The sequence below is a fragment of the Coregonus lavaretus genome (genome assembly GCF_964263955.1).
Source record: "Coregonus lavaretus genome assembly, chromosome: 1".
Lineage (NCBI taxonomy): Eukaryota > Metazoa > Chordata > Actinopteri > Salmoniformes > Salmonidae > Coregonus > Coregonus lavaretus.
Genome location: NC_139988.1, coordinates 91,611,070 through 91,634,710, shown reverse-complemented (window position 1 = coordinate 91,634,710; position 23,641 = coordinate 91,611,070). Strand labels below are relative to the sequence as shown.

At 47.6% G+C, this 23,641-nt stretch overlaps 1 protein-coding gene across 1 annotated transcript; it reads right to left on the bottom strand.

Moving 5' to 3' along the window:
• Positions 1-710: 710 nt before the first annotated feature.
• LOC311131888 (spastin-like) lies at positions 711-23,038 on the bottom strand. Its single transcript, XM_084165007.1, has 16 exons — positions 22,757-23,038; positions 22,288-22,371; positions 22,107-22,190; positions 21,229-21,407; positions 20,596-20,735; positions 20,153-20,246; positions 8,515-8,589; positions 8,334-8,405; positions 7,985-8,060; positions 7,275-7,366; positions 4,962-5,041; positions 4,373-4,415; positions 4,193-4,272; positions 4,024-4,094; positions 2,720-2,760; positions 711-1,623 (listed from the first exon to the last, which is right to left on the bottom strand). The coding sequence occupies exons 1-16, from the start codon at positions 22,872-22,874 to the stop codon at positions 1,498-1,500; spliced, it is 1,455 nt and encodes a 484-aa protein (XP_084021133.1). The 5' UTR covers positions 22,875-23,038; the 3' UTR covers positions 711-1,497.
• Between the last annotated feature and the right edge of the window lie 603 nt (positions 23,039-23,641).

The window sequence follows — 23,641 nt, the reverse complement described above, 5'->3', positions numbered from 1 at the left end:
AAAACAGGGAGAGACTAACCCTGAACTTGTCCAATAAGAAACTGTGGTTTTCGGTGCAAAACGTTTTCCGTTGCAAAACTGTATGTATTCACTAATGAATATATCCCTGGTTGCATCACATCTCAGATGGAACTAACCCAGCTAGCACATTTGGTTCGTTTGGCGTTATGGGAACATATGCTTTAAGGTTTCACATTGGTTGTGGGAACAAAGCCATATGCTTCCTGAGCGGTAAAAATGTACGTTTTTTTTTTTTTTAACCTTCTGAGAAAAGAAGTGAAAATGTTGACTGTTCCGGGTTTATCTTTAGGTTGGGTTCATTTTTAGGTTGCAGGGAGGTTCTGAGAACGTTTTACTCTGGTTCCTTGATAGTTTTTTTTTTAACGTTTTTTTTTATTGTGTCACTATTTTATTTTTAATCTATTTGTTAATTGTAGTACTTTTTAACTGCATTGTTGGGAAAGGGCTCGTATGTAAGCATTTAAAACGGTAAAGTCTATACTTGTTGTATTCGGCGCATCTTTCCCGGGAGGTTTTATTAATGCTGTGAGAATGGAAATTATAGGTTATTTGGAAGTTTCTGAAAAACGTCCTTAAAACTTTCACTGAATATTTCAATAAGACTTTTAATAACACTGCTAGCTCAGGTTAACTGTTTTGAACTCCCAGCACACATAGGACACACGGACATTCATTTCCTTTGACATTAATCAGGCAAACACATTAATTTTTTATTGTGACACAGCATCAGTGAGATTCGAACCCATCATCTTCTGTTCTCTATCCATGGAATTAGTCCACTGCACCACCAGGATGGAGTTAGCATGTTAAGTTTTTTACGCATACAAAGCTGTTCATTTAAGTCTATTCAAACAGACCACTTTTTTTAAAGGAAACAAGCACTCATTAAGATTAGGTGTGGCCAATTAGTGTGCGCGGCCAACACACCTGAACACACTTAACAAGATAGAGGATAGAGACAGTTTTGTTGATGCTGAGAACAGAATGTATATGTTTTTAAATAACATTCTTAGAACGTTCTCTGAACGTTAAAGTTTTCTTGTGGGTTTTTTATGGAAAGTTTTCTTAACGCTCTCAGATTATTTTTTTAACATGACTTTAAATAGAACCAGGAGGCAACCTGTAGGACACGTTATGCTGAAGTACTGAAATTCCCACGTTGTTTCTTAACGTTCACTGAACTATTTGAGAACATTCCCAACGTCAAACCAGTTGGAGAACGTTCCTAGAACATTACCAAAATTGAGATTAAATGCAACCATGTTTGAACTTTTAGGAAACGTTCTGGTTAAAGTATTGAAATACCAATAAAAGAACGTTCCAAAGCCAAGCAACTACCTGCACCGTTCCCAGAAAGTTGTGGAAAGGTTTTAATGCAAAATAACCATAGGACAACCACGCTCTCACCAAGCTCGAAGAAACATATGGTTCTTAGAACGTTATGCGCTAGCTGGGAAGTGAGTTAGTTCCACGGTTCTAGAAGACCGTAGTGTCTCCATAGTCAGTGTTCCACCTAACATACGCGTCCAGGGTTGTGGGACTGACACTGGGCTTTATACGCTTCAGAGAATCCTCAAAGTCCCGGCAGCGGATGTTACGCATCTGTAAATGCAAAAAGCATCAGTATACACAGAAATATATTCTCTATTCAGACACATAAATATATTCTCTATTCAGACACATAAATATATTCTCTATTCAGACACACAAATATATTCTCTATTCAGACACAGAAATATATTCTCTATTCAGACACATAAATATATTCTCTATTCAGACACAAATATATTCTCTCTTCATACACAGAAATACACTACATGACCAAAAGTATGTGGACATCTGCTCTTCGAACGTCTCATTCCAAAATCAAGGGCATTACTATGGAGTTGGTCCCCCCCCTTTGCTGCTATAACAGCCTCCACTCTTCTGGGAAGGATCGTCTAGAATGTAATTGTATGCTGTAGCATTACGCTTTCCCTTCACTGGAACTAAGGGGCCTAGCCCCAGACCATTATTCCTCCTCCACCAAACGTTACAGTTGGCACTGTGCATTGGGGCAGGTAGAGTTCTCCTGGCATCCACCAAACACAGATTCGTACGTCCGACTGCCAGATGGTGAAGCGTGATTCATCACTCCAGAGAAAGTGTTTCCACTGCTCCAGAGTCCAATGGCGGCGAGCTTTACACCACTCCGGCCGACGCTTGGCATTGCGCATGGCGATCTTAGGCTTGTGTGCGGCTGCTCGGCCATGGAAACCCATTTCATGAAGCTCCCGATGAACAGTTCTTGTGCTGACGTTGCTTCCAGAGGCAGTTTGGAACTCGGTAGTGAGCGTTGCAACCGAGGACAGACCATTTTAACGCGCTTCAGCACTCGCCGGTCCCGTTCTGTGAGCTTGTGTGACGAACTAACTTGTTGGAAAGGTGGCATCCTATGACAGTGCCACGTTGAAAGTCACTGAGCTCTTCAGTAAGGCCATTCTACTGCCAATGTTTGTCTATGGAGATTGCATAGCTGTGTGCTCGATTTTATACACCTGTCAGCAACGGGTGTGGCTGAAAATGTCAAATCCACTCATTTGAAGGAGTGTCCACATACTTTTGTATATATAGTGTATATTCTCTATTCAGACACAGAAATATATTCTCTATTCATGTCAGATATAGTCTATTCTAGCTTTTAGCTGTTACAACTTACGTCACTAGCAGCCATGTTTTTCACTTGCTCTGGTCCCAGTTCTGTGTAAACAGACAAAACAAACATGATCAGGCACCAGGCATAAAGATATTGTGGAGACCTTAACCCAACACCTAGCGACCTCGTCAAGGGGTTCGGACCTCTTGGCGTAACGGTTAAGCTGTTGACAGTCGCTGGACCTGGGTTTGAGTCCTGGTCGGGGCTACCCATCAGGTCTGCTACAATATTATAATATACACTGACCGGACAGTTTATTAGGTACACCCAACTAGTACCGGGTTCGGACCCCACTTTGCCTCCAGAACAGCCTGATTTCTTCGGGGCATTCTACAAGGTGTCGGAAAAGTTCCACAAGGATGTCGGTCCATGCTACAGATTGGACGGTGGTACATTCATTCTGCGAACAGGCCGTTCCATCTCATCCCAAAGACGCTCTATTGGGTTGAGGTCTGGGGACTGTGCAGGCCACTCAAGTAAACTGAAACTCACTGTCATGTTTCAGGCTATGTTTTTCCACTCCTCAGTTGTCCAGTGGTGGTGATGGCCTGCCCACTGGAGCCGCTTCTTCTTGTTTTTAGCTGATAGGAGTGGAACCCGGTGTGGTCGTCCATCTGTGACAAGGATCGACGAGTTGTGCATTCCGAGATGCCGTTCTGCACACCACTGTTGTACTGCACCGTTATAAATACTTAGTGTCCCGTGTAGCTCAGTTGGTAGAGCATGGCGCTTGCAACGACAGGGTTGTGGGTTCGATTCCCACGGGGGGGCCAGTATGAAAATGTGTGCACTCACTAACTGTAAGTCGCTCTGGATAAGAGCGTCTGCTAAATGACTAAAATGTAAACATGTTATTTGTCTGTTTGTGACCCGCCTGTTAGCTTGCACAATTCTTGCCATTCTCCTTCGACCCCTCTCATCAACGAGCTGTTTTCCCCCACAGGACTGACGCTGACTGGATGTTTTGTTTGTCCCACCATTCTTGGTAAACCCTAGACACTGTGTCGTGCATTAAAAGCCCAGGAGGTCGGCCGTTTCAGAGGTACTGGACCCGGCGTGCCTGGCACCGACGATCATACCAGGCTCAAAGTCGCTTAGGTCACTTGTTTTGCCCATTCTGACATTCAGTCGAACAGTAACTGGATGCCTCGATGCCTGTTTTTATATAGTAGGTGTGATCCGGGGTGTACCTAATAAACTGTCCGGTGAGTGTATATATAGGTATAATAGATACATTGTCTATTACTATTGCATATAGCCATAACCTTTGGGCATTGGTACAGGCTGAAAGATCGGCCTTTACTCACCCCTGATTGGTCCAAGAGCAGCATCCTTAGCCAATGAGGTAAGATCACTTCCTGAATAGCCCCCTGTCATTCTGAGGAGGTTAGAGCATGTTTCGGTTGTATAGTTTTACGGTTTTATGCTTTGGGGGGGAAAAAATGTGGCCAAGGGTAGCATAGTGTGAGAACTTACTTTGCTAGATGGGCTAATTCCTTCTGGTTGAGTGGGTGTCCATGCTTTCCCAATAGATTATTCAGCAACTTGAAACGCGTCTGTGGCGATAGCAAACACATAACATTGTTTTTTTTTTTTATCTACCCGGTAAACTACTCAAGCCATAGCAAAGTTCAGAAACATGCAACGTGGGTTTACCTCCTCTGTTGGCAAGGACACGTACACCCGTTTGGCAAATCGCCTATAAAAAGGACAAATAAAATAACAAATTAGAACCGGTTCAGGGAACAGAACAGAAAACCCGGAAAATAAGGACATTTTTCAAGGAACAGAATCAGAACTGGGAACGAAAGTGATCTATACTGTTCCGGAACAGAACCGTTATTTTCCCGGTTGTTTTAGGCTACCTGCCCCCCCCCCCCCTCTGGTCCAATGTTAAGCCAACTCCAGGAAGTTCAAAGACATTCAAAGTTCCTTCCTTCATAGAAGCTGCTAATTCATATGTATAATTCAGATAATGTCATAACAACATGCCCAGTGTTTCAAGCCAAGCCTCCTCCTCCACCCTCTATCACCACCCGCAAAACTTTAGTCACATCTCGCGCCCTACACTTGTCTGTCCAATGCATGTACTGTACATGGCTTGCTGCTCTATCCACACAGTGTTAATTTAATGTTGAGCTAAATGTTTTTTAAAAAAAGAACAGAAATGAACGATATAAAATGTTCCTTATTTTTTGGGGTTTGAACCGGTTCAGAACTTTATTTTGTGTATCATATCCAGTACCTGAGAACAGCTTCGTCCAGCTCCTGTGGCCTGTTGGTAGCTCCCATCACCAGGACCCTCTCTGCACCTTCTGACTGCACCTGCAGGACATTAGTGGACACTAATCAGGAGACTAGTGTTGTTGAAGGATACCTACACTATATATATATATATATATATATATATATATACACAGCGGGGAGAACAAGTATTTGATACACTGCCGATTTTGCAGGTTTTCCTACTTACAAAGCATGTAGAGGTCTGTAATTTTTATTATAGGTACACTTCAACTGTGAGAGACGGAATCTAAAACAAAAATCCAGAAAATCACATTGTATGATTTTTAAGTAATTAATTTGCATTAGGAAAACCTGCAAAATCGGCAGTGTATCAAATACTTGTTCTCCCCACTGTATATTTTAAAAGTATGTGGACACCACTTCAAATTAGTGGATTCAGCTATTTCATCCACACCTGTTGCTGACAGGTGTATAAAATCGAGCACACTGCCATGCAATCTCCATAGACAAACATTGGCAGTAGAATGGCCTCACTGAAGAGCTCAGTGACTTTCAACGTGGCACCGTCACAGGATGCCACCTTTCCAACAAGTAAGTTCGTCAAATTTCTGCCCTGCTAGAGCTGCCCCGGTCAACTCTGAAGTGGAAACATTGTGAAGTGGAAACGTCTATTATCATGGCTCAGCCCCGAAGTGGTAGGCCACACAAGCACACAGAATGGGACCACAGAGTGCTGAAGCGCATAACAATTGTCTGTCCTCGGTTGCAACACTCACTACCGAGTTCCAAACTGCCTCTGGAAGCAACGTCAGCACAATAACTGTTTGTCGGGAGCTTCATGAAATGGGTTTCCATGGCCGAGCAGCCGCACACAAGCCTAAGATCACCATGCGCAATGCCCAGGAGAACACAAGCTGCCCGAATGCATAGTGCCAACTGTAAAGTTTGATGGAGGAGGAATAATGGTCTGGGTCTGTTCATGGTTCGGGCTAGGCCCCTTTGTTTCAGTGAAGGGAAATCTAAACGCTACAGCATACAATTACATTCTAGACGATTCTGTGCTTCCAACTTTGTGGCAACAGTCTGGGGAAGGCCCTTTCCTGTTTCAGCATGACAATGCCCCCATGCACAAAGCGAGGTCCATTCAGAAATGGTTTGTCGCGATCAGTGTGGAAGAACTTGACTGGCCTGCACAGAGCCCTAACCTCAACCCCATCGAACACCTTTGGGATGTATTGGAACGCAGACTGCGAGCCAGGCCTAATCGCCCAACATCAGTGCACGACAATTGAGAGCATCCTGTCGGGCTGTATCACCGCCTGGTACGGCAACTGCACCGCCCGCAACCACAGGGCTCTCCAGAGGGTGGTGCCGTCTGCCGAACGCATTAACGGGGGAAAACTACCCGCCCTCCAAGACACATACAGCACCCAATGTCACAGGAAGGCCAAAAAGATCATCAAGGACATCAACCATCCGAGCCACTGCCTGTTCACCCCACTATCATCCAGAAGGCGAGGCCAGTACAGGTGCATCAAAGCTGGGACCGAGAGAATGAAAAACAGCTTCTATCTCAAGGCCATCAGACTGTTAAATAGCCATCACTAGCACATTAGAGGCTGCTGCTGCCTATTGAAATCACTGGCCACTTTAAGAAATGGAATACTAGTCACTTTAATAATGTTTACATATCTTGGACTACTCATCTCATATGTATATACTGTATTCTATAATATTCTACTGTATCTTAGTCCATGCCGCTCTGTCATTGCTTGTCCATATATGTATATATTCTTAATTCCATTCCTTAGTAGTTTTGTGTGTATTGGGTATATGTTGTGAAATTGTGAGATATTACTTGTTAGATATTACTGCACTGTCTGAGCTAGAAGCACAAGCATTTCGCTACACCTGCAATAACATCTGCTAAACACGTGCATGTGACAAATAACATATGATATTGATATTATACTTTTTTTGACCTCACTAACGCTCTCGTGGCTGAATGGAAGCAAGTCCCCGCAGCAATGTTCCAACATCTAGTGGAAAGCCTTCCCAGAAGAGTGGAGGCTGTTATAGCAGCAAAGGGGGGGGACCAACTCCATATTAATGCCCATGATTTTGGAATGAGATGTTCGACGAGCAGGTGTCCACATACTTTTGGTAATGTAGTGTAGTGTACACAAGGTCTTTTTATAGCTCATTGATAACCCATACATAAAACATGAATAAAACAGTACATAGGCATTGCAACTGCCATTGATAATTGCAGTATGAGTAACATTACTGTGACATAACAAAGGGGTCTTACCCCATCGAACTGGATGAGGAACTCGGTTTTTAACCGTCGGCTGGCATCGTGTTCCCCTTCCCTCCTCTCACACAGAAGGCTGTCGATCTCATCTGGGAGGACGGCAAACAGCATCACCACAAGGTCAGTGAACAGCTACTGTCTGTTCAGTCTCTCAGAAACAAACACAACCAGGAAAATAAATTATACAATTAAATATAAACTGCAATATGCAGATCACTGTTAGACCTCAGATCACTGTTAGATGTCAGATCACTGTTAGACGTCAGATTACTGTTAGACCTCAGATCACTGTTAGACCTCAGATCACTGTTAGACCTCAGATCACTGTTAGACCTCAGATCACTGTTAGACGTCAGATCACTGTTAGATGTCAGATCACTGTTAGACGTCAGATTACTGTTAGACGTCAGATCACTGTTAGACGTCAGATCACTGTTAGACCTCAGATCACTGTTAGACCTCAGATTACTGTTAGACCTCAGATCACTGTTGGACGTCAGATTACTGTTGGACGTCAGATCACTGTTAGACCTCAGATCACTGTTGGACGTCAGATTACTGTTAGACCTCAGATCACTGTTAGACCTCAGATCACTGTTGGACGTCAGATTACTGTTAGACGTCAGATCAATGTTGGACGTCAGATCAATGTTAGACCTCAGATCAATGTTAGACGTCAGACATTCAATAAAATCAATCAAACCAACCAATGAAGATGATGGCAGGCTGTAGTTCTCTGGCCACAGCAAACAAAGCTCTGACCAGCTTCTCTCCCTCTCCCACCTGGAAAGGAGAGATACAGGTCAAAGGTCACTCAAGTACACTTTATAAAGTGGTTGTAAAGAGTGTATAAAAAGGCTACCACTAACGTTAGCTAATCCACTAGGTGAGACATCGCTCTACCTGGGTCCTGGTCTGAAGTAGTGCACTACCCTATAGGTCTTGGTCAAAAGTAGTGCACTACCCTCTGGGTCCTGGTCAAAAGTAGTGCTACTACTTAGAGAATAGGGTGCCATTTGGGACTCAGAAAATGACAACACTCTTCAGACCACTCACCCATTTAGAGGTCAGAGTGGCGGCACTGATGTTAAAGAAGGTGGCGTGGGATTCCATGGCTACTGCTTTGGCCTGGGTAGGGGGACAAAAGAGACCAATCATTATCAAGAGAAGGAGGAATAACCTCTTGGACATGCAGTCAACACCATGCGATGTCATGGTCACAAAACGTTTGACTCACCAGCATGGTCTTTCCGTTGCCTGGAGGGCCGAAGAGGAGCAGACCTCGTGCCGGGGATCTGAGACCAGTGAACAGCTAGAGGGGACCAACACAACACCAGACTGGAGTAGAGACAACACCATAGACTGGAGTAGAGACAACACCACCAGACTGGAGTAGAGACAACAACAGACTGGAGTAGAGACAACGCCACCAGACTGGAGTAGAGACAACACCATAGACTGGAGTAGAGACAACGCCACCAGACTGGAGTAGAGACAACGCCACCAGACTGGAGTAGAGACAACACCATAGACTGGAGTAGAGACAACACCATAGACTGGAGTAGAGACAACGCCATAGACTGGAGTAGAGACAACACCACCAGACTGGAGTAGAGACAACACCATAGACTGGAGTAGAGACAACGCCACCAGACTGGAGTAGAGACAACACCATAGACTGGAGTAGAGACAATGCCATAGACTGGAGTAGAGACAACAACACCAGACTGGAGTAGAGACAACACCATAGACTGGAGTAGAGACAACACCACCAGACTGGAGTAGAGACAACGCCATAGACTGGAGTAGAGACAACGCCATAGACTGGAGTAGAGACAACGCCACCAGACTGGAGTAGAGACAACGCCACCAGACTGGAGTAGAGACAACACCATAGACTGGAGTAGAGACAACACCACCAGACTGGAGTAGAGACAACGCCACCAGACTGGAGTAGAGACAACGCCACCAGACTGGAGTAGAGACAACGCCACCAGACTGGAGTAGAGACAACGCCACCAGACTGGAGTAGAGACAACGCCACCAGACTGGAGTAGAGACAACACCACCAGACTGGAGTAGAGACAACGCCACCAGACTGGAGTAGAGACAACACCACCAGACTGGAGTAGAGACAACGCCACCAGACTGGAGTAGAGACAACGCCACCAGACTGGAGTAGAGACAACGCCACCAGACTGGAGTAGAGACAACACCACCAGACTGGAGTAGAGACAACGCCACCAGACTGGAGTAGAGACAACGCCACCAGACTGGAGTAGAGACAACGCCACCAGACTGGAGTAGAGACAACGCCATAGACTGGAGTAGAGACAACGCCACCAGACTGGAGTAGAGACAACACCATAGACTGGAGTAGAGACAACACCATAGACTGGAGTACAGACAACACCATAGACTGGAGTAGAGACAACGCCATAGACTGGAGTAGAGACAACGCCACCAGACTGGAGTAGAGACAACGCCACCAGACTGGAGTAGAGACAACGCCACCAGACTGGAGTAGAGACAACACCATAGACTGGAGTAGAGACAACGCCACCAGACTGGAGTAGAGACAACGCCACCAGACTGGAGTAGAGACAACACCACCAGACTGGAGTAGAGACAACGCCATAGACTGGAGTAGAGACAACACCATAGACTGGAGTAGAGACAACACCATAGACTGGAGTAGAGACAACGCCACCAGACTGGAGTAGAGACAACGCCATAGACTGGAGTAGAGACAACGCCACCAGACTGGAGTAGAGACAACGCCATAGACTGGAGTAGAGACAACACCACCAGATTGGAGTAGAGACAACGCCACCAGATTGGAGTAGAGACAACGCCACCAGACTGGAGTAGAGACAACGCCATAGACTGGAGTAGAGACAACACCACCAGACTGGAGTAGAGACAACGCCACCAGACTGGAGTAGAGACAACGCCATAGACTGGAGTAGAGACAACACCACCAGACTGGAGTAGAGACAACACCACCAGACTGGAGTAGAGACAACACCATAGACTGGAGTAGAGACAACGCCACCAGACTGGAGTAGAGACAACACCATAGACTGGAGTAGAGACAACACCATAGACTGGAGTAGAGACAACACCATAGACTGGAGTAGAGACAACGCCATAGACTGGAGTAGAGACAACGCCACCAGACTGGAGTAGAGACAACGCCACCAGACTGGAGTAGAGACAACGCCACCAGACTGGAGTAGAGACAACGCCACCAGACTGGAGTAGAGACAACGCCACCAGACTGGAGTAGAGACAACGCCACCAGACTGGAGTAGAGACAACGCCACCAGACTGGAGTAGAGACAACGCCACCAGACTGGAGTAGAGACAACGCCACCAGACTGGAGTAGAGACAACGCCACCAGACTGGAGTAGAGACAACGCCATAGACTGGAGTAGAGACAACGCCACCAGACTGGAGTAGAGACAACACCATAGACTGGAGTAGAGACAACACCATAGACTGGAGTAGAGACAATGCCATAGACTGGAGTAGAGACAACAACACCAGACTGGAGTAGAGACAACACCATAGACTGGAGTAGAGACAACACCACCAGACTGGAGTAGAGACAACGCCATAGACTGGAGTAGAGACAACGCCATAGACTGGAGTAGAGACAACGCCACCAGACTGGAGTAGAGACAACGCCACCAGACTGGAGTAGAGACAACACCATAGACTGGAGTAGAGACAACACCACCAGACTGGAGTAGAGACAACGCCACCAGACTGGAGTAGAGACAACGCCACCAGACTGGAGTAGAGACAACGCCACCAGACTGGAGTAGAGACAACGCCACCAGACTGGAGTAGAGACAACGCCACCAGACTGGAGTAGAGACAACACCACCAGACTGGAGTAGAGACAACGCCACCAGACTGGAGTAGAGACAACGCCACCAGACTGGAGTAGAGACAACACCACCAGACTGGAGTAGAGACAACGCCACCAGACTGGAGTAGAGACAACGCCACCAGACTGGAGTAGAGACAACGCCACCAGACTGGAGTAGAGACAACGCCATAGACTGGAGTAGAGACAACGCCACCAGACTGGAGTAGAGACAACACCATAGACTGGAGTAGAGACAACACCATAGACTGGAGTAGAGACAACACCATAGACTGGAGTAGAGACAACGCCATAGACTGGAGTAGAGACAACGCCACCAGACTGGAGTAGAGACAACGCCACCAGACTGGAGTAGAGACAACGCCACCAGACTGGAGTAGAGACAACACCATAGACTGGAGTAGAGACAACGCCACCAGACTGGAGTAGAGACAACGCCACCAGACTGGAGTAGAGACAACACCACCAGACTGGAGTAGAGACAACGCCATAGACTGGAGTAGAGACAACACCATAGACTGGAGTAGAGACAACACCATAGACTGGAGTAGAGACAACGCCACCAGACTGGAGTAGAGACAACGCCATAGACTGGAGTAGAGACAACGCCACCAGACTGGAGTAGAGACAACGCCATAGACTGGAGTAGAGACAACGCCACCAGACTGGAGTAGAGACAACGCCACCAGACTGGAGTAGAGACAACGCCATAGACTGGAGTAGAGACAACACCACCAGACTGGAGTAGAGACAACGCCACCAGACTGGAGTAGAGACAACGCCATAGACTGGAGTAGAGACAACACCACCAGACTGGAGTAGAGACAACACCATAGACTGGAGTAGAGACAACGCCACCAGACTGGAGTAGAGACAACACCATAGACTGGAGTAGAGACAACACCATAGACTGGAGTAGAGACAACACCATAGACTGGAGTAGAGACAACGCCATAGACTGGAGTAGAGACAACGCCACCAGACTGGAGTAGAGACAACGCCACCAGACTGGAGTAGAGACAACGCCACCAGACTGGAGTAGAGACAACGCCACCAGACTGGAGTAGAGACAACGCCACCAGACTGGAGTAGAGACAACGCCACCAGACTGGAGTAGAGACAACGCCACCAGACTGGAGTAGAGACAACGCCATAGACTGGAGTAGAGACAACGCCACCAGACTGGAGTAGAGACAACGCCACCAGACTGGAGTAGAGACAACGCCATAGACTGGAGTAGAGACAACACCATAGACTGGAGTAGAGACAACGCCACCAGACTGGAGTAGAGACAACGCCACCAGACTGGAGTAGAGACAACGCCACCAGACTGGAGTAGAGACAACACCATAGACTGGAGTAGAGACAACGCCACCAGACTGGAGTAGAGACAACGCCACCAGACTGGAGTAGAGACAACGCCATAGACTGGAGTAGAGACAACGCCACCAGACTGGAGTAGAGACAACACCATAGACTGGAGTAGAGACAACGCCACCAGACTGGAGTAGAGACAACGCCACCAGACTGGAGTAGAGACAACGCCACCAGACTGGAGTAGAGACAACGCCACCAGACTGGAGTAGAGACAACGCCACCAGACTGGAGTAGAGACAACGCCATAGACTGGAGTAGAGACAACCCCATAGACTGGAGTAGAGACAACACCACCAGACTGGAGTAGAGACAACGCCACCAGACTGGAGTAGAGACAACGCCATAGACTGGAGTAGAGACAACCCCATAGACTGGAGTAGAGACAACACCATAGACTGGAGTAGAGACAACACCATAGACTGGAGTAGAGACAACGCCATAGACTGGAGTAGAGACAACGCCATAGACTGGAGTAGAGACAACGCCACCAGACTGGAGTAGAGACAACACCATAGACTGGAGTAGAGACAACGCCATAGACTGGAGTAGAGACAACGCCACCAGACTGGAGTAGAGACAACGCCATAGACTGGAGTAGAGACAACACCATAGACTGGAGTAGAGACAACGCCATAGACTGGAGTAGAGACAACGCCATAGACTGGAGTAGAGACAACCCCATAGACTGGAGTAGAGACAACCCCATAGACTGGAGTAGAGACAACCCCATAGACTGGAGTAGAGACAACACCATAGACTGGAGTAGAGACAACGCCATAGACTGGAGTAGAGACAACGCCACCAGACTGGAGTAGAGACAACGCCATAGACTGGAGTAGAGACAACACCATAGACTGGAGTAGAGACAACACCATAGACTGGAGTAGAGACAACGCCACCAGACTGGAGTAGAGACAACGCCACCAGACTGGAGTAGAGACAACGCCACCAGACTGGAGTAGAGACAACGCCACCAGACTGGAGTAGAGACAACGCCATAGACTGGAGTAGAGACAACGCCACCAGACTGGAGTAGAGACAACGCCACCAGACTGGAGTAGAGACAACACCACCAGACTGGAGTAGAGACAACACCATAGACTGGAGTAGAGACAACACCATAGACTGGAGTAGAGACAACGCCACCAGACTGGAGTAGAGACAACGCCACCAGACTGGAGTAGAGACAACGCCACCAGACTGGAGTAGAGACAACACCATAGACTGGAGTAGAGACAACGCCACCAGACTGGAGTAGAGACAACGCCACCAGACTGGAGTAGAGACAACACCATAGACTGGAGTAGAGACAACGCCACCAGACTGGAGTAGAGACAACACCATAGACTGGAGTAGAGACAACACCACCAGACTGGAGTAGAGACAACGCCATAGACTGGAGTAGAGACAACACCATAGACTGGAGTAGAGACAACGCCATAGACTGGAGTAGAGACAACGCCATAGACTGGAGTAGAGACAACGCCATAGACTGGAGTAGAGACAACGCCATAGACTGGAGTAGAGACAACGCCATAGACTGGAGTAGAGACAACACCATAGACTGGAGTAGAGACAACGCCATAGACTGGAGTAGAGACAACACCATAGACTGGAGTAGAGACAACGCCACCAGACTGGAGTAGAGACAACGCCATAGACTGGAGTAGAGACAACACCACCAGACTGGAGTAGAGACAACGCCACCAGACTGGAGTAGAGACAACGCCACCAGACTGGAGTAGAGACAACGCCATAGACTGGAGTAGAGACAACGCCATAGACTGGAGTAGAGACAACACCATAGACTGGAGTAGAGACAACACCATAGACTGGAGTAGAGACAACGCCACCAGACTGGAGTAGAGACAACGCCATAGACTGGAGTAGAGACAACGCCACCAGACTGGAGTAGAGACAACACCATAGACTGGAGTAGAGACAACACCACCAGACTGGAGTAGAGACAACACCATAGACTGGAGTAGAGACAACACCACCAGACTGGAGTAGAGACAACACCATAGACTGGAGTAGAGACAACACCACCAGACTGGAGTAGAGACAACACCATAGACTGGAGTAGAGACAACACCACCAGACTGGAGTAGAGACAACGCCACCAGACTGGAGTAGAGACAACGCCACCAGACTGGAGTAGAGACAACGCCACCAGACTGGAGTAGAGACAACGCCACCAGACTGGAGTAGAGACAACGCCACCAGACTGGAGTAGAGACAACGCCACCAGACTGGAGTAGAGACAACGCCACCAGACTGGAGTAGAGACAACGCCACCAGACTGGAGTAGAGACAACGCCACCAGACTGGAGTAGAGACAACGCCATAGACTGGAGTAGAGACAACGCCACCAGACTGGAGTAGAGACAACACCATAGACTGGAGTAGAGACAACACCATAGACTGGAGTAGAGACAATGCCATAGACTGGAGTAGAGACAACAACACCAGACTGGAGTAGAGACAACACCATAGACTGGAGTAGAGACAACACCACCAGACTGGAGTAGAGACAACGCCATAGACTGGAGTAGAGACAACGCCATAGACTGGAGTAGAGACAACGCCACCAGACTGGAGTAGAGACAACGCCACCAGACTGGAGTAGAGACAACACCATAGACTGGAGTAGAGACAACACCACCAGACTGGAGTAGAGACAACGCCACCAGACTGGAGTAGAGACAACGCCACCAGACTGGAGTAGAGACAACGCCACCAGACTGGAGTAGAGACAACGCCACCAGACTGGAGTAGAGACAACGCCACCAGACTGGAGTAGAGACAACACCACCAGACTGGAGTAGAGACAACGCCACCAGACTGGAGTAGAGACAACGCCACCAGACTGGAGTAGAGACAACACCACCAGACTGGAGTAGAGACAACGCCACCAGACTGGAGTAGAGACAACGCCACCAGACTGGAGTAGAGACAACGCCACCAGACTGGAGTAGAGACAACGCCATAGACTGGAGTAGAGACAACGCCACCAGACTGGAGTAGAGACAACACCATAGACTGGAGTAGAGACAACACCATAGACTGGAGTAGAGACAACACCATAGACTGGAGTAGAGACAACGCCATAGACTGGAGTAGAGACAACGCCACCAGACTGGAGTAGAGACAACGCCACCAGACTGGAGTAGAGACAACGCCACCAGACTGGAGTAGAGACAACACCATAGACTGGAGTAGAGACAACGCCACCAGACTGGAGTAGAGACAACGCCACCAGACTGGAGTAGAGACAACACCACCAGACTGGAGTAGAGACAACGCCATAGACTGGAGTAGAGACAACACCATAGACTGGAGTAGAGACAACACCATAGACTGGAGTAGAGACAACGCCACCAGACTGGAGTAGAGACAACGCCATAGACTGGAGTAGAGACAACGCCACCAGACTGGAGTAGAGACAACGCCATAGACTGGAGTAGAGACAACGCCACCAGATTGGAGTAGAGACAACGCCACCAGACTGGAGTAGAGACAACGCCATAGACTGGAGTAGAGACAACACCACCAGACTGGAGTAGAGACAACGCCACCAGACTGGAGTAGAGACAACGCCATAGACTGGAGTAGAGACAACACCACCAGACTGGAGTAGAGACAACACCATAGACTGGAGTAGAGACAACGCCACCAGACTGGAGTAGAGACAACACCATAGACTGGAGTAGAGACAACACCATAGACTGGAGTAGAGACAACACCATAGACTGGAGTAGAGACAACGCCATAGACTGGAGTAGAGACAACGCCACCAGACTGGAGTAGAGACAACGCCACCAGACTGGAGTAGAGACAACGCCACCAGACTGGAGTAGAGACAACGCCACCAGACTGGAGTAGAGACAACGCCACCAGACTGGAGTAGAGACAACGCCACCAGACTGGAGTAGAGACAACGCCACCAGACTGGAGTAGAGACAACGCCATAGACTGGAGTAGAGACAACGCCACCAGACTGGAGTAGAGACAACGCCACCAGACTGGAGTAGAGACAACGCCATAGACTGGAGTAGAGACAACACCATAGACTGGAGTAGAGACAACGCCACCAGACTGGAGTAGAGACAACGCCACCAGACTGGAGTAGAGACAACGCCACCAGACTGGAGTAGAGACAACACCATAGACTGGAGTAGAGACAACGCCACCAGACTGGAGTAGAGACAACGCCACCAGACTGGAGTAGAGACAACGCCATAGACTGGAGTAGAGACAACGCCACCAGACTGGAGTAGAGACAACACCATAGACTGGAGTAGAGACAACGCCACCAGACTGGAGTAGAGACAACGCCACCAGACTGGAGTAGAGACAACGCCACCAGACTGGAGTAGAGACAACGCCACCAGACTGGAGTAGAGACAACGCCACCAGACTGGAGTAGAGACAACGCCACCAGACTGGAGTAGAGACAACGCCATAGACTGGAGTAGAGACAACCCCATAGACTGGAGTAGAGACAACACCACCAGACTGGAGTAGAGACAACGCCACCAGACTGGAGTAGAGACAACGCCATAGACTGGAGTAGAGACAACCCCATAGACTGGAGTAGAGACAACACCATAGACTGGAGTAGAGACAACACCATAGACTGGAGTAGAGACAACGCCATAGACTGGAGTAGAGACAACGCCATAGACTGGAGTAGAGACAACGCCACCAGACTGGAGTAGAGACAACACCATAGACTGGAGTAGAGACAACGCCATAGACTGGAGTAGAGACAACGCCACCAGACTGGAGTAGAGACAACGCCATAGACTGGAGTAGAGACAACACCATAGACTGGAGTAGAGACAACGCCATAGACTGGAGTAGAGACAACGCCATAGACTGGAGTAGAGACAACCCCATAGACTGGAGTAGAGACAACCCCATAGACTGGAGTAGAGACAACACCATAGACTGGAGTAGAGACAACGCCATAGACTGGAGTAGAGACAACGCCATAGACTGGAGTAGAGACAACGCCACCAGACTGGAGTAGAGACAACGCCATAGACTGGAGTAGAGACAACACCATAGACTGGAGTAGAGACAACACCATAGACTGGAGTAGAGACAACGCCACCAGACTGGAGTAGAGACAACGCCACCAGACTGGAGTAGAGACAACGCCACCAGACTGGAGTAGAGACAACGCCACCAGACTGGAGTAGAGACAACGCCATAGACTGGAGTAGAGACAACGCCACCAGACTGGAGTAGAGACAACGCCACCAGACTGGAGTAGAGACAACACCACCAGACTGGAGTAGAGACAACACCATAGACTGGAGTAGAGACAACACCATAGACTGGAGTAGAGACAACGCCACCAGACTGGAGTAGAGACAACGCCACCAGACTGGAGTAGAGACAACGCCACCAGACTGGAGTAGAGACAACACCATAGACTGGAGTAGAGACAACGCCACCAGACTGGAGTAGAGACAACGCCACCAGACTGGAGTAGAGACAACACCATAGACTGGAGTAGAGACAACGCCACCAGACTGGAGTAGAGACAACACCATAGACTGGAGTAGAGACAACACCACCAGACTGGAGTAGAGACAACGCCATAGACTGGAGTAGAGACAACACCATAGACTGGAGTAGAGACAACGCCATAGACTGGAGTAGAGACAACGCCATAGACTGGAGTAGAGACAACGCCATAGACTGGAGTAGAGACAACGCCATAGACTGGAGTAGAGACAACGCCATAGACTGGAGTAGAGACAACACCATAGACTGGAGTAGAGACAACGCCATAGACTGGAGTAGAGACAACACCATAGACTGGAGTAGAGACAACGCCACCAGACTGGAGTAGAGACAACGCCATAGACTGGAGTAGAGACAACACCACCAGACTGGAGTAGAGACAACGCCACCAGACTGGAGTAGAGACAACGCCACCAGACTGGAGTAGAGACAACGCCATAGACTGGAGTAGAGACAACGCCATAGACTGGAGTAGAGACAACACCATAGACTGGAGTAGAGACAACACCATAGACTGGAGTAGAGACAACGCCACCAGACTGGAGTAGAGACAACGCCATAGACTGGAGTAGAGACAACGCCACCAGACTGGAGTAGAGACAACACCATAGACTGGAGTAGAGACAACACCACCAGACTGGAGTAGAGACAACACCATAGACTGGAGTAGAGACAACACCACCAGACTGGAGTAGAGACAACACCATAGACTGGAGTAGAGACAACACCACCAGACTGGAGTAGAGACAACACCATAGACTGGAGTAGAGACCACTACACAACTGTGAAGCCTGATTCCCACAATAGGGCCGACCTCAACCGTACTGTGCTGGCTCTGATACTTTCATTTCAAATTGTCCTTTTCAGCACGGTTTCAGCAAATATGGTGGATGTGTAACCAGACCAGACCAATGCAGCTCAGCTTGGCTTGGGTAGGTTTGACCCTAGAATGTGAATCAGGCATAACTGACAGAGAGCAGCTCATAACTGACAGATAGCAGCTCATCACTGACAGATAGCAGCTCATCACTGACAGATAGCAGCTCATCACTGACAGATAGCAGCTCATCACTGACAGATAGCAGCTCATCACTGACAGATAGCAGCTCATCACTGACAGATAGCAGCTCATCACTGACAGATAGCAGCTCATCACTGACAGATAGCAGCTCATCACTGACAGAGAGCAGCTCATAACTGACAGAGAGCAGCTCATAACTGACAGAGAGCAGCTCATCACTGACAGATAGCAGCTCATCACTGACAGATAGCAGCTCATCACTGACAGATAGCAGCTCATCACTGACAGATAGCAGCTCATAACTGACAGATAGCAGCTCATCACTGACAGATAGCAGCTCATCACTGACAGATAGCAGCTCATCACTGACAGAGAGCAGCTCATCACTGACAGATAGCAGCTCATAACTGACAGATAGCAGCTCATCACTGACAGATAGCAGCTCATCACTGACAGATAGCAGCTCATCACTGACAGATAGCAGCTCATCACTGACAGAGAGCAGCTCATCACTGACAGATAGCAGCTCATCACTGACAGATAGCAGCTCATCACTGACAGATAGCAGCTCATCACTGACAGATAGCAGCTCATCACTGACAGAGAGCAGCTCATCACTGACAGATAGCAGCTCATAACTGACAGATAGCAGCTCATCACTGACAGATAGCAGCTCATCACTGACAGATAGCAGCTCATCACTGACAGATAGCAGCTCATCACTGACAGATAGCAGCTCATCACTGACAGATAGCAGCTCATCACTGACAGAGAGCAGCTCATCACTGACAGATAGCAGCTCATCACTGACAGATAGCAGCTCATCACTGACAGATAGCAGCTCATCACTGACAGATAGCAGCTCATCACTGACAGAGAGCAGCTCATAACTGACAGATAGCAGCTCATCACTGACAGATAGCAGCTCATCACTGACAGATAGCAGCTCATCACTGACAGATAGCAGCTCATCACTGACAGATAGCAGCTCATCACTGACAGATAGCAGCTCATAACACAGAGTAGAAAGGAAACAATCTCACCTCAGGTCTGAGTGCAGGCAGGATAACTATCTCCTGGAGAGCCTGTTTAGCCAGCTCCTGTCCTGCTATGTCTTCAAAGCTCACTGCTGACCCACTGAAATACACAGACACACATGTTTGAATGACTCCAGAACCACAGCAGTCTCAATTACAGTCATGGGTTAAATTACAGGAGAGCTAGGCACCGCCTTAACAAAGGTACCAGTGTGGGCCCCCTCAAAAGTCGAAGATTTTGACGTCAGGGCATCCCCAAGAGTCTATGTATAATTTGATCCTGACTGCAGTCCACTATCATCGTATCTAGAATCCCTCCATTGAATGTGCTGAGGGTCTTCTCTATCATAGCCTGGTCATACATCTGTTTGTACTGTATAGCCAACTCCCTAGACAATGATCAAAAGACTACACGGATAGATCCAGGCTAGGCTACTTCTCTACCCTACCTGTCCACGATCTCATTCAGTATGAGGTTGGCCAGCTTGCTGTCCACATTCTTAAAGTTCTTCATATCCCTCCTCTGTGGTTCCTTTGATGCTGCTGCCGGTCTGCCATTCTGTCCTCGTCCTGCAGCCCGAGGGACAACCTTAAAGAGAGCACTCCATAAGACCATAAAAATACACTTCACATAAAACAAAAAGCCTACACTATGAGCAACAATGTCCCATTTGAAACAGTACTACTCAGAAACGTTGTTTTCTGTAAACTGTTACATTGACATTTTAGTCATTTAGCAGACGCTCTTATCCAGAGCGACTTACAGTTTTTTTTTTCATACTGGCCCCCCGTGGGAATCGAACCCACAACCCTGGCGTTGCAAACGCCATGCTCTACCAACTGAGCTACATCCCTGCCGGCCATTCCCTCCCCTACCCTGGACGACGCTGGGCCAATTGTGCGCCGCCCCATGGGTCTCCCGGTCGCGGCCGGCTACAACAAAGCCTGGATTCGAGCCAGGATCTCTAGTGGCACAGCTGCGCCACTCGGGGAGGTTGTAAGACTAGGACTAAATCGTTTATGGGACCAGGTATAAGAGACAGTATAGGACAAGGCCTGTACTTTAATTGGACCAGGGATACCTTGATATTGTTAGTCTTGCTTGAGACAGTTCTTCCAGTGCTCGCTGGCTTGCTATGACTGGACATGGAACCACCTGGACCTGGCTGGTTCTTTGGACCAGTAGGCCTCACTGGAGGGGTAGGGAGATGGCCCGATGGACTCTGAGAGCTGTTTCTCTTTTTAGACGCCGATGCACCTTCTGTGGTGATGGAGAGAGAGAGAGAGGATGGAGAGAGAGAGAGAGAGAGAGAGAGAGAGGATAGAGAGAGAGAGAGAGAGAGAGAGAGAGGATGTAGAGAGAGATGTAGAGAGAGGATGGAGAGAGAGAGAGAGAGAGAGAGGATAGAGAGAGAGAGAGAGAGAGAGAGAGAGAGAGGATGTAGAGAGAGAGAGGATGGAGAGAGAGAGAGAGAGAGAGAGAGAGAGAGGATGGAGAGAGAGAGAGAGGATGTAGAGAGAGAGAGAGATGTAGAGAGAGAGAGAGAGAGAGAGATGTAGAGAGAGAGAGAGAGATGTAGAGAGAGAGAGGGAGAGAGAGGATGGAGCGAGAGAGAGAGAGAGAGAGAGAGAGAGAAAGAGAGGATGGAGAGAGAGAGAGAGACCCTACTATACGCACTACAACTATTTGCACATTGCTAACACATAGCTGGTAATATAACACTTGAAATGTCTATATATTTTTAAACCTTGTTGAGTGAGGGGGAGAGAGAGAAAGAGAGATAAAAGTACTGATCTTAGTCAGGGATTTCTTTACAGCACAAATCTTTATAGCTCAAATCTAAGAGTGGCATCACTTCAAATGTGTTGTGAGAGAAGACTGCAGCATGACTCATATATTACCAGTATGGGAAGTTATCATGATGTGATATAATCTAAAAAAAAACGTCAGACAGCTGACCTAAAAGAGCGAGTCGGTCCTTTGCCATGGTGAGATTGGTGATCATCTTAGTTTGAAGCCTCTTTGCCCGATCATAATGTTCTCCTAAAGTGAAAGTGAAAGAAAGAGAAACATGGTAACTGGCCAAAACACAAACCACCTCGTATTAACTTGAAAGACGATGAGGTAGGAATTAGTTTACCTTGTCCTATGACTTCAATAGCAATCCCCTTTTGAAGCTCTGAAATGCCTTTCTGATACCACTGGACTGCCTCCTCCTTGACACCTGCCATCACAAACCCACAGGCTCAGAGTCACAGATAGAGAGAGAGAGAGAGATAGAGAGAGAGAGAGTACACAGACAGACAGACAGACACACACACTCACTCTCTCACACACACTCACTCTCTCACACACACTCACTCTCACACACTCACTCACTCTCACACTCACTGACTCACTCTCTCTCTCTCACGCGCACACACACATATACACACACACACTCCCAGTGAGCCATTGCATATGCTTGCATACAGTCACACAACATGTATGATTAGCTTCGAAGCAACCAAGAGTTTTGACATTGTAAAACTCTCTTGGTTTCATCGAAGCTAATGTATGATAAACATCTACAATATAAAAAATATAAAAAAAGATGAGATGCATTCAACCTTTGTCATCTTCATCGATCTTGAGTGCCACGGATATGTATTGAAATGCCTGTTTATGGTAGCTTCTAATGAGATCTCCGTTGTCTTTGCCGTCCCCAGCCCTAACTTTGTCCGACATGGTAGTGAAATACTGTAACGTTACAACTCTACACAACTAGTTACAGTAGCTAGTTACCATTTTCATATCCAGGAGGTGATCGTAAACCTGTCTATTTTATCATAATAACAAAACCACTGTAGAGATCCAGTCCACACAGTTCCAAGACATCGGTGTCTTGTTGTAACAGGAAGTTGGCGCTACGCATGCGTGGAACACCGGACTTGTCTAACACGTAAACAAGACCCCACATACGGTAATAAGTGTATAGATAATGGTATACAGACAAGTACATCGACAAGCACTGAGAGTAGATAAAGTGTGGAAGTTTACCGTGGCATACCAAAACTAATGTAATATTCATTATTTTTTAAGAAATACCAGAGAGGATAAGGCGAAGCGAGAGGGATAACTGGGCCCAAAATCTGTCTTCTCCAGCTTCTCTTTTTTTTTTCTTTTTTTTTTGCTCAACAACCGGCGAGTTTTTGTATGAAGGTCAATGAGTGTCGCGTTTGGTTAATTAACACAAAATTGAATGGCTTATTTTGTTACGTGTGGCTTATTTCATCGAATAAAAGTTTCGTAATGTTTAGGTTGTTACGAGTCTACTGATATAAGTAGGACACGCCAACTTTGAGAGAAAAAAAAACACTTTATATCGGAGTTCTTCCCGTTGTTCAAGCGCATATCTACCCTCTCATTGGCTAGAATGGTCCCACCTTGATCTTACGTTTACGTTTACATTTCAGTCATTTAGCAGACGCTCTTATCCAGAGCGACTAACAGTT

Coding starts and splice junctions, on each gene's coding strand:
- LOC311131888 (XM_084165007.1), bottom strand. CDS start 22,874: ATGTCGGACAAAGTTAGGGCTGGGGACGGCAAAGACAACGGAGATCTC. Junction 22,372..22,756: donor GATCGATGAAGATGACAAAG/GTTGAATGCATC, acceptor TTGTGATGGCAG/GTGTCAAGGAGGAGGCAGTC. Junction 22,191..22,287: donor TATTGAAGTCATAGGACAAG/GTAAACTAATTC, acceptor CTTTCACTTTAG/GAGAACATTATGATCGGGCA.